The 17,541-nt window shown below is 40.4% G+C and overlaps 1 protein-coding gene across 2 annotated transcripts in view; it reads left to right on the top strand.

Moving 5' to 3' along the window:
- The first annotated feature begins 4,425 nt into the window (after positions 1-4,425).
- Positions 4,426-17,541, top strand: part of CTTN (cortactin) — a 30,899-nt gene continuing 17,783 nt past the window's right edge. The window contains exons 1-4 of one of the 2 annotated variants that reach the window (XM_075188279.1): positions 4,426-4,534; positions 15,273-15,353; positions 16,166-16,239; positions 16,786-16,915. In XM_075188279.1, the coding sequence (XP_075044380.1) occupies positions 15,273-15,353; positions 16,166-16,239; positions 16,786-16,915 (285 nt within the window). In that variant the 5' untranslated portion in view covers positions 4,426-4,534. The remainder of the gene's footprint in view (positions 4,535-15,272; positions 15,354-16,165; positions 16,240-16,785; positions 16,916-17,541) is intronic. The other variant, XM_075188281.1, reaches the window with a different exon arrangement.

Here is a 17,541-nt window from a genome sequence, read left to right as displayed (position 1 = left end):
TGTTGGGGGAAAAAAAGATTACTGCGAATCAGTTCTGTTCCAGATAATGATGTATTATTTATTGCAGTTGACGTTATATATACTGTCTGTTATTGTTTAAACTTTTACCTTTCATGTATAAATTTGGATTCCTTGTTACATTTTTTTTTTCTAATCCTGTTTGTGTACTTGCTGATTATGTAACAATATATGTACAGTCGATGTACTTTTGGACTATTTTTATCACAGTATTATTTATTGCTTTCTTTCAATAAAATACTGAAGCATTTTCCACTGCCAATAAAATGAAAAGTTGTCAAACTCTTCCTTAATTTGTACACAAAGGACTTAAACAAGGGTAGATCTCTCGCTATATTGTTGAAATAATACTTTAAATCAGCGGTTCCCAAACTGCGCAGTGGCGGGGGACTACTCAGTAGTTATTTTGGCTTAGGGCTGACTTGAAAAAACTTATTGAGACCCTAAAGGTGCCTTGAACTGAGAACGTTTGGGATCCACTGCTTTTAAATGGGTCCCCCACACCTTTTTAGAATGCAGAGTACAAAGACCGATTCTGCCAGCCGTAATAGTGTAAATGTATTGCTGCAATGGAGGGATGTTCCTGCCACAATATCTGCTCTGAATCCTGGAGCAATTTAGAAAGAAGTCCACTGACCGCAGTTGGTTCCTGATTTGTAATGATTGGGCTGACTTGACAGGAGTGTAATTAATCTGGCGTTTCAGTGTGTGATGATTTGAAATACTGTAGAATCACGAAGACAGAGTTCAGATATGAACAGCTTCCTAAAATGACAGGCCGTGGTCAAAGCATTTTGGTTTTTGTTTAAGATGACATACTCATTTATTTAAATGCTTTTTATTGTAAGGACTATTAAATGTTATGCTGAAACACTTGTCTAAAGATAAATACAGCTAACATTAATTTCAAATTGGGTCAAAAAGCACTGAGGGTTTCTATGAAATAGACCCTGGCAAAAGGAGGAGTATTTTCCATTAAATCTTTCTCTAAGGCAGTGAACGGGCAACATGGAATGGCACTGCCCTCCAGCGGAGGAGATCATGTGACACGGAAGTCGGTTCCCGCTCCTTTGATGAGATTGGACACAGCGGCTGCGGGGGTCGTAGAGGAAGGCTGCCTGTTGCCCACCACTGCTCTAAGTCTACTGTGGGTTATGTTTACCCCTTTATGAGGCACATCAATAAAAAAAAAAAAAACAAGGACAGAGCGCAAAAAATAAAACCCACATATGCCTGGGTGGGTTGGCCTGTGTCCACCTACCGCTTCGGAGAAAGGGATTTAAAGGAAGGTACAAAAATCCTTGTTTTATCCTGCAGCAGTAGGAAGACACAGTGAAACATCCCAAAGAACAGGCCACGTAACATTTGGGAAAGATATGGGTGGACGAAAGAATAACTTGCATAAAATATGTGCCGCTTTCCACATTTGTAGTGAAATATAACGTTTCACTGGCAGAATTTGGTCTTTGTGTTTTATGCCAACTACACCACACACAAGAATAAATTGACCATCGGTGCCCCAGCTTTATTGATGAGCTATAAATTCTATGAAATGTGAGTTTACAAATACAGCGCGTAAAGGTAAAACAAAATAAAAACTTGAAAAATGTATTGTAGATCGAATCAATACTTACACTGCATAAATTATTTGTTGTTAATTTCACCTCAACTTCACATCTACCCATGATGTATAGTGCCTAAGAAAGCCTGCCCTGCTTGTGTGCGTGCCATTAGCCTAGAGGGAACTGGTACCCCCATCACAGAATAAATCTGATATTCCTACATAGTCCTTATGGCCATTATAAAGGACAAGGAGGGAGCTTCTGAGCAACAGAACGCCCAGAGCCGTGGACACAGATCATAGGACAACAAGCAAGGAAAGAAGTGATTTGACAGGATAAAAAAAAGTGTATATCAAAAACTAAAAGTGAGCTCCCAGGAAATTAAAGCTGGTCCTCCTATGAAGTTGGGCATCTGTAATATCTAGTGTTGACAAAATTTCTCCCTTTCCTCAATCACTGACCAAAGCAACTTCATCTTGAATTGCTCTTGAAGAACTTTTACTTCTGAGATATATATATATATATATATATATAAAATCTATACCTATCTATCAGTTTTTAGGTGAGTTAATGAGGGTTTTTTTTTAATTTTTCAAAGAGTAATGTCCCAGTTGGGCAATTTTTTTTTTTTTTTTTTTTTTGAATGGTGAGAGTTGAAAATACATTTTACCTGCTGGAGGACCTAATCTGGTAACAAGAGGCCAATGACAGTGTTCCACCATGTAATAGGAGCACTAACATTTAGGAAGTGCTAGCACAGTGGGGTGAGCATAACTGCCCACAAATGGGGAGGGGGGGGGGGGGTCTCAAGTGTTATACTACCACTTTCAATTGATTGAGAAGATCACTTGAATATTGACATCTAGTAAGTACAAGCACAAGAGGGTGTTTGATGTAATTATATTTGGTAGACTGGTGCAATCACAAGATTAGTGGTCATTAGTTAGCACTATTAGAATTGTTATGATTTGTCACATTCATGGTGATCAAAATAGTAATACATGTGGGACTTATTGCAATATTTTCTATTTTTTTTTTTTATCTTGAGTGAGCATATGTTGGATATAAAATATAAATGAATAAGGAGAAGTTCTACAAACCAAAGGAAGAAATCTGTGGAACATTGATATATAAACTAACTTTGTATAGCATCATTATATGATTGTTATATAGACCGCTTATGTGTGTTACGCAAAATGGTTTTGACTATTAGAGCATTATTATTTTTTTGGGTGTTATCAGGAAAACCATTACACACCTTTTTGCTTAATAACAATAGGGTGGTACCTGGGGTGTGTTTGGGAAGATATACACATAAAACCATTGGCAGAGTTTAGATCACCGTTGGGTAACCTTATACACTTCAGGGTCCGCATGGGTGGCCCTCTAACCTTCAAAAGGGCCACACATTACCATTAATCTCAGTAATAAGTTGAAACAATATATAATAAAAGAGAGATCTCTACCTGTAATAACATCAGCAGATATTTTATAGAAGTGTTACACGTTACAACAAACAAATCTGACAGCAGGAAGGAGCATGTTTCTCATCACTGGTTAAGATCTTAGGCTCTTTTTAAAAACGGTGGATGAGAAATGCGCTCTACTCTGAATATGAATTATATTTGTTCACTTGAAACATATAAATTAAATCATTGTTTATTTGCATGGCGCCACAGATTCAGTAGAGAACAAATCTGACAAATGAAAAGAGTAGACATAAGAAGTAGATGTTGCATTCTATTAACAGAACAAATTACATGACATACAGAAACAATTCAGCATTGGACTTGAAAAGGGACAGAGTGGATGTGTGTGAGATATTGAGCAGAGGACCTGCCCATGAGAGCTTACATTCTAGAGGGAGGGGGTAGTGAGAAACCAAAGAGACATTAAGTTTAGCAGAGTCTACACAGTTGAACTGTCAGGAGGGTAGGTTGCAGTAGGTGAGGATATAGGGCTGGGAGAATGGGGATGAGGGGAACAAGGAAGGAGGAGGATGGTACAGTGTGGATAGACATGGAAAGCCATTAGCATACTGTAGGCAGAACAACATGGTAATACAGATAAACAGATTGGACAAACAGAATTTAAATGAGATGGTTTACAAGTGGATCATTAAATCAGAAGCGATCTGATCAGCAATTTTAGCAGATCAGTAAGGAGTGTCCAAAGCTGGTGCTTGAGGTGGAGGCTAACAGGGCTCACTGGAGTGTTGGATTTTGTCCTCCTGTACCAACGATATCAGGTAGTGTTCTCCTTTTTACCTCCTGACTCCGCTCAGCAGCCTATTAGGAACATTTTAAAGAGAAACAAAATGCAGGTAGCCCACTATGGGACCAGCCCAAGGAGGAGGTACTCCCCGGTCCAGCTAGCTGCTGGAGGTCCATAGAGTCTAAGTTGAGTTCATTCTTACCTGTTGAAGCAGCATCAAGATCCATTGGATCAGTAATAACAGGTAATTGATCCCCGTGGAGAAGTACAAGTGGTGGTCAGAGTGAGCGCTGGAATGGACCATGGCAGAAATAAGTATAGTGTGGTGGTCTTAGTTGGACCCAGAGCTCATTATGAAAGATCTGTGAGAGGAGGAAAGGTGCACAGGTAGCTGCAAACTGTCATTAACTGTGCTTTTATTTTCTAAAAACTAGAAATTGACATAATCTTACCGGGTGACATGTAAATGGACTACACCGGCCGAGCACAGTTGTCTGGAATGCCGGGAATTACAAGTCTTCCACGTACAGAACGCCAGGGATCTTACAGTGATACAATGTATCCGCACAGAACACTTCGCGTCACGTGACCGATCGCGCTCCATGTAGGATCCGTCACCGGGATAATCACGTGACCCCCTCCCAAGTGACGTCACATCGGGAGAGAGACAGGAAGTGGGAAACCGACTCACAGTCACCTCCTTCCCCAGTATCCAGAGCGGAGCCGCGGCCGGGACCAGGGTGAGATACCGGGCGGTGCCTGTTCCTTTACCCAGGTTCTCCTTCGTGTGTCTGTCTGTCCGTCCCTGTGTGTGTATCCGACATTATCACTGCGCCCCACTCTCTAGCCAATACCCCCACCTGAATTATCACTGCATCCCCCTCTCTGACCTGGTTGTAGACCCCACTCCTCATTATTATTATTATTATTTATTATTACACCCGCGCACTATTTGCCCCAGTTCCTCATCACCACATAGTCTGACCCCCCACACACTGATACTCATTTCATGCATTCTCCATCTCCCTGATATTCCTGTATACCCCATTATATGTCCCTGTATACCCCATTATTAGATTTATTGCTCATCATATCCCAGACCTGTTGGCTCATTTCACCAATAATTATCCATTTAACTTGTTGGCCCTACATGGCTCCCATCGCTATCACCACTGATGGTATGCACCTCTTGATTAGATTGTCCCAGCATTAATTGTCATTGACAGCTTTCTCCACCCCTCTATATATGCTGCACATCACATTATAGTATTCTGTGCTCTTCAACATATTCTCAGTCCTAGCTGTGGGTTTATTGATTTATATGTCCCTTTGTCCTTCCCAGATCCCCATTTTATATTCTAACTTGTTACTACACTACTACTGCCTTTGTCACCCCTCACATTTGCTTCCCCTGATTACTCTTCACCCCACTGTTACCTTGTTACTTTTGCCTTTGTATTACTCTTCCCTTTGTATTACTCTTCCTGCAGTCACAGTATGCTGGGAGTACCCATATGTGTATGAATAAGGGAGGTGAGGTGACCATTTCAGATGTGTGGCATAGTGGGCATTTGTTAAAGGGAGGCAGAAGTTGTGCCATATTAAAACCAGTCTGGTAAGCGGTATTCTGTAGGAAAAGGGAACATTTATGTTTGGGACGGAATGTGGAAGTGTCCTTCCAGTGGGTGTGACAGTTTCCTGGTGTCGGATTCCATACCATGTCATGTTCAGACCTGTGACTGCCTGTGTTACTCTGAAATGTGTGCTCCTCTTGTGCCCTATGAACAGTTAATCACTGTATAACATGTGGTGGTCTGTGGGTTAGCAACATATTTGTAGTAAAAAAAAAAACTGCTGAGCTTTAAAGTAGTGCAATTATGAAATTGGATCAGGACCAGATTCCTGAGTCATTTTGAATCATTTGGCAAGTTTATACTATGTATGTTACCAACAAGATATAGAACATATTTGAAGATGAGTGGTTGTATGAGACTTAAAAACATAATGCACACACTGTGTTCTATTGGCAGACCTAATTTTCCACAGGGAATTATTATTATATATATATATATATATATCTGTTAATTAGTCTACTTGCTGCTGGTGTATTCCAGCCACACACAGCACATTGGAGTCATTTAACTGATCAGAGAATTTTTTTTTTCTTTTGTGCACTTCTATTTGTGTCAGTACATTTAATTTTCCCAACAGCCCACGTAGGTGACTAAACCTATAATACAGGCTGGTTTATATAAAAATATATATATTCAGATATCTTCACAGAACCGATATCTGACATTGTATTTGTTTGACACTTGACAGCAAGTTGTGTACTCAATTATGAGACATATACTGAGGTGTCCACTGTCTAGTGATATCATGGATTTAATGGCAGTATATCTGTTGTTCATTGCAAAAAAAAATCCTTCCATTAAATTGCAACTTTATATCAAATATCACTTCTGATAAGCTCCTGAAACTTTTATGCACACATTTTAGTTTATAGACCATTTAAGTGATATGTTGTTTCTATATTTTTTTGAACAGTTCCAAGTCCTTATGCGCAAATAGAAAAATAATTGAAAAATGTCTCCAAGTTGCAGGAAGATTTGATTGAAGTGTCTTCTATATAAATGAGAAAGTAGTTCATGTAAACTATTTTGTTTTGTACTAAATTCTCATAGCATTGTTTATTTTTCTTGTCCTGGTCAGCATCCCTCTGTTGTTTTGTTAGTTGGGGTGAAGGATGCATTATGTTTTGGAAATGGCCCGGAGTTGGTCCTTTAGGGCTCATTCAAACCTATCCGCTTTTAAACTGCGTTGGTAAAAGCACAATGCATGAAAGCACCTTAAGTTGCATCAATGAAATGCATCAGCAGCGCTAGTGCTCACCCACTTTTGTGTGAATAAGCCCTCAACGAGTACAGAAAAGCTAAATAGCCATATGCAGGCTACTGGGGGTTAAATGCTTAATGGCAGAAGGCTAGCTACCCAATCTATTGTTGTGTTTATCTGTCATGCAGTTTGTTCTCCTTTATCTACCACTTTGTTCTAGAATCGGACACACGGGTCATGGGCAGAGGTCCAGCATTTGGCACCGCAGCTAGTTATGAAACATGCTATGATTAGGACACTTGTTGGATCCAGACAACACTACTGAAGCTTCTGATAATAGTCGTACGATAGTAGTGGAAGAAGATCCTCTATCCCAGAGTGTGAGAATAGCTTGGTCCTAACGTGTTAGAAAGTAGCATTAGATACTGTCCGCTCTGTGTAGCTGGTGTGGGCTAAGACCTTTATAGTTTAATGGGGATGTTTAAATGCATTTAATCTTTGAAAACAAAATCCTGTAAAGGGATATGGTTATAAACATTTTTTTCTTTTCATCTTCTGTTAAATACTTTTAATTGTGCTAATTAGTACAATTGCTCAGCAGATTAATTGAATAAATTCTAGTTATGACAGAAGATGGCAGGTGAGGATTTATGATAACACTAATGTCCAGTCTAACGGCTGCTCCTAAAAAACAGATTGACGGCCCCTGGCAGAGGTAACTTATTCACTGTGTAAAAATAACATTGCTGTCTGCGTCATCAGATCTGCTTCTGAGCCTTGCCTATAATGGACATCTGATTTGGTTGCTATGCTGCTATAGGTAGTATTACAATAATTGGAATAAGACAGGTCATTAAAGGGGAACTAAGCTGGAAAACAAAATTTGATGTATTGTAGAAGGTGAACCTGTTGTCTTTCTGTGAATGTCTGAGTAATACTGTTTGTTCGTAAAGACATGTGGAAATAGAATGCTCCAATATCTCTGGGAAACGTCATCACAGGTCACTAACTTTGATCAATTAATTAGATCAGCCCTGTTAAATGTAATCTGAAACATAGTTTTCTAAGAGCGCAAAGCACTGCATTCCTATTTTATTTCGTTTGCTCCCTGTGTTTGTATAGATATTAATAATATATATATATATATATATATATATATATATATATATATATATATATATATATATATATATATGGCTATATATGGTAAAGGGCGGCGCCTTCAGGTGTATACAGTGTATATAAACATATAAGCACAGGTGTACACAAAATAGTCCAGAGGAGTTAAACAAAATGGTGTCTGAATAGATGCACCGTAGGTAGTTCATAAACACGGTAAAACAGGATAGAGATGATCTATGATTGATCGTGCAGATTAATAGAAGTGGTGTGCGTACCAGATATATAAACTCAAAACGCTTATCTGTATAGTAGCTCCTTAGGAATCCCGGAGTATGATCTGCAACCAATTCTCCAGCTATAAATGTAACACCACAGGTCCCACTGATGAGCTTCCCCTTTAGTACGAAGTCACAGGAAATGAAAATTCACTGAACATCCTGCATTATAGGCATGACATTATTCAGATGAACTAAAATTTCAGGCACCACAATCAGAAAACCTTTCACCTACAAACAGTGGCTGTCATTCATACTCCGGGATTCCTAAGGAGCTACTATACAGATAACCGGTTTGAGTTTATATATCTGGTACGCACACCACTTCTATTAATCTGCACGATCAATCATAGATCATCTCTATCCTGTTTTACCGTGTTTATGAACTACCTGCGGTTCATCTATTCAGACACCATTTTGTTTAACTCCTCTGGACTATTTTGTGTACACCTGTGCTTATATGTTTATATACACTGTATACACCTGAAGGCGCCGCCCTTTACCATATATATCCTTCTATGTTTATCGGACTAACCATCCGCCTTTAAGGTTTGGCTGCCACACGTACGCTGTGGAGGTGTTACTGTTACTACTATATATTTATATAATCAATTATTGTATTTGCATATACCATATTCACTACACACGCAATTTTGCATCTGTTACCATCTATATATTGGGTAAACACCACCTGTAGATATCTGGTTTGTTTTTTCTACCATATATATATATATATATATATATATATATATATATATATATATATATATATATATATATATATATATATATATATATATAATCTCTGGGTCTCGTTGTTTTAGACAGCCAGGACATGACCTATGGTAAAATCCCGTTTCTTGATGCCCGCTTCTCAAGATTATCATCTGCCTGCTTCCATGTAACCCAAATGGCCTAATTAAACATTGCTGGTATATGGGTTTGGCATCATGTGCTGGAAATCCGGAGTTGAAGATTGTCCGAAAGAATTAGTTCGCTTTTGCCAGTATGTGTTAAAGGACCAAAGGGTCATGTTTGTAGTTTCCGCTCAGTAGCTGGAAAGTGAATATTCCCCCCTCCTCCCAGGGGGCAGTCATCTTTAGGCTCTAACTATATACCAGCCCCTACCATGTGCAAAGCGGTAAGGTAAGTGCAACTAGTTACTATGAGGTCTAGTTATATGTTTGATGAGTTTTTAGGGAGCGTTTAAAGCCTTGGAGACCTGTGACTATCAGCCGGCGTGAGAGGTCCAGATAGAGGCGCTGCACAAGAGAAGTTCTGGAATGAGAAGAGATGATCAGAGATGGAGGTAGCCATATATGGTGTGAAAGTTGTGTTTGGAGGAAATAATTGAATAGTGGTTAGCACTTCTGCCTCACAGCACTGGGGCCATGAGTTTGATTCCTGACCATGGCCTTATCTGTGAGGAGTTTCTATGTTCTCCGTGTTTGCGTGGGTTTCCTCCGGGTGCTCCGGTTTCCTCCCACACTCCAAAAACATACTAGTAGGTTAATTGGCTGCTAACAAATTGACCTTAGTCTCTCTCGGTCTGTGTATGTTAGGGGATTTAGATTGTAAGCTCCAATGGGGCAGGGACTGATGTGAGTGAGTTCTCTGTACAGCGCTGCGGAATTAGTGGCGCTATATAAATAGATGATGATAATAATTGTGTAGATAGGACATTGTATGTTAAAATGCTAATTTAGAACTGTGTACGTGATAAGTATTCAATATAGACTGATAGAGTAGAGTAGCACTTGAGCTGGAGGACACGTCTACAAGTTGAGCTGCAGGATTCATAACGGATTGGATCCAAGCGGAGGGTGTAACAGTCGTACATTAGTCAGACACTGACTTGACAAGTAGCATTTGTGTCTTTCAATCTTTTCACAAAATGTGGGCTAAAAAGTGTTTGTCTCTGGTTCATTGTTGATGGGGCTCATTGGTTCTAATGCAACCCATCCTGTTTTCCATGGTGACACTGGGTGACAATGAAGAGGTTTTACCCTGTGCATAGCTTCACAGGCCTGGGCTTCTAGCCCCCCTATCTCATTATTCCTGAATATTCTTCAAACGATGTCCATTTCACACAAGGCCATGTTCTTTCTTTTTATGAAGCTTGGTAACTTGTGAGTGGTAGTTCTCAGTGCCACCCTCCCAGTGAAATTGGGGGAATGAATCTTGCTGTATTATCATCATCATCATTTATTTATTTATATAGCGCCACTAATTCTGCAGCGCTGTACAGAGAACTCACTCACATCAGTCCCTGCCCCATTGGATCTTACAGTCTAAATTCCCTAACACAGACACATACACACACAGACTAGGGTCGATTTGATAGCAGCCAGTTAACTTACAAGTGTGTTTTTGGAGTGTGGGAGGAAACCGGAGCACCCGGAGGGAACCCACGCAAACACAGGGAGAACATACAAACTCCACACAGATAAGGCCATGGTTGGGAATCGAACTCATGACCCCAGTGCTGTGAGGCAGAAGTGCTAACCACTGAGCCACCATGCTGCCTATTTATAAAGAACTAACCTATTACTCGGTGCTGTACATTGTGGTGATCACAGTACAAACAAATTACACATAATGATATAAAACGGAAGGTAACGATGCCCTACAATGTAAGTGCTGTGGGTAACCATTGATATATAAGGTAGTAGTATATTGCAGTGCCAATAACCGTTTCTCTACCCAAACTTAGAACAATGCCTATTTATTGCCTCCTGTGGTATTGGCACCCGCAGGCCACCTTGACCTTCTTATCCCCAAGGCAACTGTAACTACGCAGGGCTGCTGTTGCTAAGCAGGTTCCGTGCTGTGTGAACTTTGATGAGCAGGGGGTGGAGGGGTTTGAAGCGTTTATACTTAACATGTCCATCATGCTCTCTTACGCCTTTGCAGGAGTTTGCCTTGTTAAAGCGGTCCTATCGCCTACACAGAATGGAGGCAGCCATTTTGTTAGTGCAGCGTATATTTATGAGACTGCTTCCAGTCAATTCACGAAGTGCCTCTGCGTTGTGATTGGGTCCTAGCACAATGCTAGGCTGCACACTGGTTTGACAATAGTACATGTAAGAGGACGTAATATCAAATCAAGTAACAGTCAGACTGTTACTTGATTTGATATTGCGTCCTCTTAAATGTATTATTGTCGTCTTGATCTGTGAGGTGCTGCATAATTATTTGTATATTGGTATACTGAGAGCGCCTATAACTTTTTGTATACTGGTTTGACTTACAATATTAGTGCCTCCATTATGTATAGGCGACGGATTCACCTTAAGAGGGAGGTGCTTCTGTAAATGAGCCGGCAGAGTGGGAATGACAGACTTGATGTTCAGCAGGGTGTGCTAATTGAAATCAACTTGATTTTAATCATAATTTCAATGTGATTTAAATCACCATTTTTTTTAAAAAAATCATTGATTTAAATCTCCATTATAGCAATACAGGGTTTTAATGGTAATTGGCATACTGTGCAATATGGACCATAGTCCTTTGACCTTTGATTAGCTGCTCTCACAGCACTGGGGTCATGAGTTCGATTCCCGACCATGGCCTTATCTGTGTGCAGTTTGTATGTTCTCCCCGTGTTTGCGTGGGTTTCCTCTGGGTGCTCCAGTTTCCTCCTACACTCCAAAAACATACTGGTAAGTTAATTGGCTGCTATTAAATTGACCTCTCTCTGTCTGTGTGTGTGTTAGGGAATTTAGACTGTAAGCTCCAATGGAGCAGGGACTGATGTGAGTGAGTTCTCTGTACAACGCTGTGGAATTAGTGGTGCTCTATAAATAAATGATGATGAATTATGCAAAGCAGGCAACAGACAAGTCCAAATAAGAAACGGATAATTCCAGAATCCGGAGAGAGTGACCAACACCAGTGTTTCAAGTTCAGAGAGAGAGGACAATTGATAGAAGTAACTTATCACTGTAAAAGCAGCCCATTTAATGACCTCTTGTTTGAGCACGTTGTGTCAACAGTGGCACCAATAGACAGGTGGAAATGGACATTGGTTTAGAAACTGTAGATGGTAATGGAAATATCATGGTAGCAGTAGAGCAATGGCTAACAGCCGCAGCATCATCCGCTTCAGTAGAAAGACTATTTTCCACATTTGGTTTGGTGCAGTCAAAACTGAGAGACCGTCTGGGTACTGACAAAGCGGCAAAAATTTGTGTTTCTTTTTAAGACGTGCAATAAAGCTAATGTGTAGGCTCATTCAGATTTCCAAATCGTGCAAGGCAATTGCCAGCAATTTTTGTTAGCAGCCAATTAACCTACTAGTATGTTTTTGGAGTGTGGGAGGAAACCGGAGCACCCGGAGGAAACCCACGCAAACACGGGGAGAACATACAATCTCCTCACAGTTAAGGCCATGGTCGGGAATTGAACTCATGACCCCAGTGCTGTGAGGCAGAAGTGCTAACCACTGAGCCACCATGCTGCCCCTTCATTGCTGTTTCTTTCCCTCTGTAGTTTCTGTTGTGATTTGTGTGTAGTCTGCTGTGCCATGATTGGTGACTCTGTGTCATTTAAATAGAATATATGAAAGATAGTGTTTTAAAAGAACTTTGTATTATTGTTTTCACTTGGTTTATTTGTTTATTTGACCATGTTTGTTAAAAACTCAAAAATATCTGATTTAAATCAAAATAATCTGTTTTGTTTTGTGTTTTTTCACACTCTGCTCTTCAGAAATGTGCTGTGTGGTAGATTCACACACAGGAGCAGGACTAGTGATGTTGTAGGTAGTGGGGTAGATCTTAACTGACTGCAGATTTTGGATATAGATGAAATCGCCATTGGGACATAAGGGAGCGGCCGGTGGCTTCGGCTGTCGGAAGTAATTTACTGTCTAACAGCCGCAGCAGAAGGCCAAGTAGATGTTGAACAATCGGTTTTGCCTTCCTGATTTTTTTTTATTTTATTTTTTCTCCCACCCCTGAACATACAAAAGATTCTTAGAGCCTTTACAAAGGTTTATAAACCCACACTATTCCCCAAGCATTAAGCATTATGCAATGTTCCAGAGCAAACCGCAATCCCTTCATCCTCCCCCGTACCACATTAGAGCAATGCTAATCATATATATAGATCTTTATAGCCTCAATCACAGCACATAATTTCAGCCTTTCATTGGATTTTCTGTCAGTCAGTCATGACCTATAAATTGCGCAGCCTATGGTAGCTATTATAGTGTATATGTGACTTTCTTCTTCATTATATCCCTTGCAGGTTCCAATACAAGAAAACCCTGTTCTGCCTGGGTGTTTCAGGAGTTATGCATTTATGTGACAAGTCCTGTATTTCATGACCTGTGCCTGTCAATTCTATTACTGATTTACTATGCGGTTTTCTCCTTGTCCTAGGCTAAGATTTATACTGGGTGAGCTGTCCAGCTATATAGTAACAGAAGTCTGATGTGATTGTAGTGTTATACCCTAGCTGGCTATCTTATCAGACAACCCTTATGTACTAAAACAATCTGGCTACTCCCAATGCTGTGCAGTTAGTCAAGAAATCACTGACAAAATTAAACTTCTGCCATTTTGTTTTGTGTTTCACCATTAATGAAGCACTCAGCCAAAAATAAATTTTAATCTCATGTAAAAATATTCTCAAATGATTATGCAAAAGCTATTATACTAGGACAGGAATTTCCTACTTGTCGTGGAGGCAGCCATTTTGTGATCTGAACTAACATTGAGTTTGTCAGTTCACTTGTTTGGTGTGCAAGTGAATAAAAAGTGTTCAGCTATCACGCCCATTGCATAATCTCAGTTTAGTTCAGGCCCGTCCTCGTACAACCTCTAAATTGTAACATCCAACCTCTTATGGTATACCCCTACTAAGGGGTATATTTACTAAACTCTGGGTTTGAAAAAGTGGAGATGTTGCCTATAGCAACCAATCAGATTCTAGTTATCTTGTAGCATGTACTAAGTAAATGATAACTAGAATCTGATTGGTTGCTATAGGCAACATCTCCACTTTTTCAAACCCGCAGTTTAGTAAATCTAACCCTAGTGTTTCATCGCCATTTATTTTATTGTAAGCTCCTGAAATGTTTGCCTATGTCTGTTTTTTTTTTTTGTTTTTTTTTTAATTATTTTATTTAACTTGTATTGTTGCTGGACCATCATGTTACAATTCAAAGACAAAATATGTGGAGGTTTTTAACACTCACAGATACCTAACAAATATAATATACCACTTTTTACAAAGAGGGATAAGTAGCGATTTTTCATGGAGTAAGAGCTAAACTGGTTTACAAACATGAGGAATGACTGAATACCATACCACTTAAAGAGGATCCCAGTGGCGAGGAATAAGAGGACTGCACGGGAAGTCTTTGACGCCATCATTGTTGTGGGTTTATGATTCACCATAGGATTGGGGGGGGGGGGGTCATTCATAAGGTTTCGAAGTTCCTACCACATGGTGTTTCCTAAAGAGTCGTAAAATCTGGTTCCTAGTTTCTCTAGGGAGGGGATTAATATATGTTTCAATGTTTTGAAAAACCTGGGAGCCTCTCTCTTGCCTATCTATTGTAGTTTCCAGCCACTTCAACCTAGAATGTGTAAAACGGTTTATTTTGGATTCAAAATAATGATGGTGGTTTCTGGTGGATTTTTGATTGTACAATGGCCTGCAATAACCGCCTCCCTTCGTTATTCTCTACCCATTTGAAGTCAACATTTTCTAACTAGGGGCAGTCTCATGGGCAATGGTATAATTCAATTTCTGTTTGATTGCATTTAGGACAGTTATGAGTAGCTGAGAGTCCCGCCAGGAATCCTTTGCGCAGGGAAAGCTTTACCCTATGAAATATATTAAGGAACATATATCATCTTATGTACCGGCTGGTATTGGTTTACATGAGTTTGAGAGAGTACGTAGTAAAATTTCTATTGAGCGGGTAGGGAAAAAACTCAGTTTAGTATGGTCAACCTGTTCTCGTGATATGATAGGGAATCGTAATGGCTTCTTGTTTAGGTGGCACGGACCAAAAATTGAGTCAAGGGCGCTGTGCCAGTCAGAGTTCGAGAATGTTTTAATGATCTTGCTAATTGTTTCATTCAGTTTGTGTTTTAAATTTAGATTTGCGAAGGTAAAGTTTATTTTGGGCAACAGACACAGTGTTTTGAGGAATCTCCAGCTTCTTGTGGTAAAACCTATTAATGGATCTCTTTGTACATTTGAGTGATAATATTGGTGACCTTTCTTTCAGATGTGGAAAGCTTCAGCAGGGCATTCCCTCTCCATTTCTGCGGATGACACGGACGACTGGGAGACGGACCCTGATTTTGTGGTGAGTCCATATTCTGTGTCCCCCTCCCCATAGCTGTGTAATGGTATCTACTATGCAACTACCCCTTCTTTTGTGGAAACCTGAAGAAATCTGGCTTTCACTAACTGCGGCACAATGTGTATAGCCGAAAGTCCTGGTGGCTCCATTCCCCATTAATTTGATCTAATAAGTCTTCCAAAATTGTGGGTGGAGTTAAGTAAGGCAAGTGTTAAAATACATAAACTGACTTCCCTGTACTCTGGCGTCACCCCCTTGTAACGGTTTACCCCGATGTTTCGAACAGTCCATAGTATCTCCTGGCTTGGACCATTCCATGCAACGGGGTACTCTGCAAATTGGTCTATCGCCAGAATCCAGGTGAGTGAGATTTTTTTATTATTTTGACTTCCACCCAAACCTACATTTTTCGAGGCATACAGCATTTTTAAATCTAAAATACGTTGGAGCGATCACTAGCGTTCTGTGTCTTCAAATCTCGTTACATTACAAAATGAATAGGACACATAATACAGTGAGGGCAGGCCTGACACTCCTCTGCTCTGAGCTCGGCATGTCGGGTCTAGCTTTATACAGGGCCAGTTTTGTTCAGGAGATCTCTGCTGCAGAACAAAGTGTGTTTTTGGGAGAGGTAAAGCGTTTCCAACAGTAGAAATGATGTTTTATACAAGGCATTGCTTATTTATTGCTTTGCTGACTAATAACTCTCCGTGTACAGAAATAGCGCCTACTAGTGGTGGTAGGATCCCCATTGTCACTTATACTACTAAGCCTGAACTCAGACTAAAACCAACACTAATATGCTTTATTTATAGAATGATCTGAGTGAAAAGGAACAAAGATGGGGAGCAAAAACAGTGGAAGGATCCGGGCACCAGGAACACATCAAGTAAGTCATTGTTAATGGGGATTTTCTATGATCTGTGTTAAGTCCGCTGCAATATGGCTTCCATGGAGGCCCCTCCCCTTGGACTCCTGCCTTTCGCTCACTACAACAGGGTCCTAGTGCCTACAGGTACTGAGTACATCTGATTTACAGACTCTGTAATCGTCTCTTTGGCATCAGAATGAGGGATGGTATCCAGCACATGGCTCGAAAAAAGGACTGTGCCCCTCCCCCCTCTTCTACTTGTAGAAGAGTTAACCTATATGCCTCTTTCTTAAATATCACAAAGTGATAACCTTACTTTGAGTGAACTTCACCTAGTGACAGAATCAAAGCACCGTCATTACTGAGCTCTCACTGATGTCTCCATTGTGTGTGAAATGGGCACTTAATACTATGTTTTATGGTGTTATGAACATATTACATGGTATTTGATTTTCAGGTAGATCAGTGATCACCTATTTCCTGGCCCTAGTTTTACGGCCACCTCTTGAACCTTTCCTAATGCTATCTGGTTCGTCATACTGACCTTCTGACTCCTCATTTCAGCATCCACACACTGAGAGATAACGTCTCCCAGGAGCATCAGAGCCTAAAGGAACAAGAGCTGCAGAGTGGTCCACAAGCCTCTCACGGTTATGGAGGAAAGTTCGGTGTGGAGAATGACCGCATGGACAAGGTGCGTGTAGACCCACTTCACCAATACATGCTTGTAGGCATTGGTCCATGGTAAGAGCTGTGTGGTCATGGATAGGCTTCTTAGACCTCATAACTGTATTATCTGAGCCACTCTTCCCCTATCTATGTCTGTCTTCCCATGTCCATCCCGTATTGGGGATAGGTTCCTCTGTTTTACTGTATATGACCAAATTAAATTGAGCGGTGAATTATATCCGTCTCTACAAACATCAGGTCAAATAGGTGTCCTGCTTTTTTTATTTAAAAATGATGGGACCCCAACCTGTATCTCAGCCGCCCTCCCACACAATGCACCATGTTCCATCTCGCTACTTGAAGCCGTGAGTCATATCTGTCTGTGAGCTCGCTACCTAGGAGGACTAGTCCATCTTATGCTCTCTGGCACAGTGGCTAGTATTGCTCCCGGATAGCGCTGGAGCCATTCGGTCACTATCTATGTGCAGTTTGTATGTTCCTTGTTTGTGTGGGTTTCCTCTAGGTGTTCTGGTTTCTTCCCACACTCCAAAGACATACTGATAAGTTAAATTGCTTCTGACAAATTTATCCCGTATGTGCGTCCTTGTGGTAGGGAATATAGATTGTAAGCTTCGCTGGCAGGCACTGATG

The sequence above is a fragment of the Mixophyes fleayi genome, chromosome 10, assembly GCF_038048845.1.
Source record: "Mixophyes fleayi isolate aMixFle1 chromosome 10, aMixFle1.hap1, whole genome shotgun sequence".
In the NCBI taxonomy this organism is placed as follows: Eukaryota; Metazoa; Chordata; class Amphibia; order Anura; family Limnodynastidae; genus Mixophyes; species Mixophyes fleayi.
This window is presented reverse-complemented; position numbering and strand designations above follow the sequence as displayed.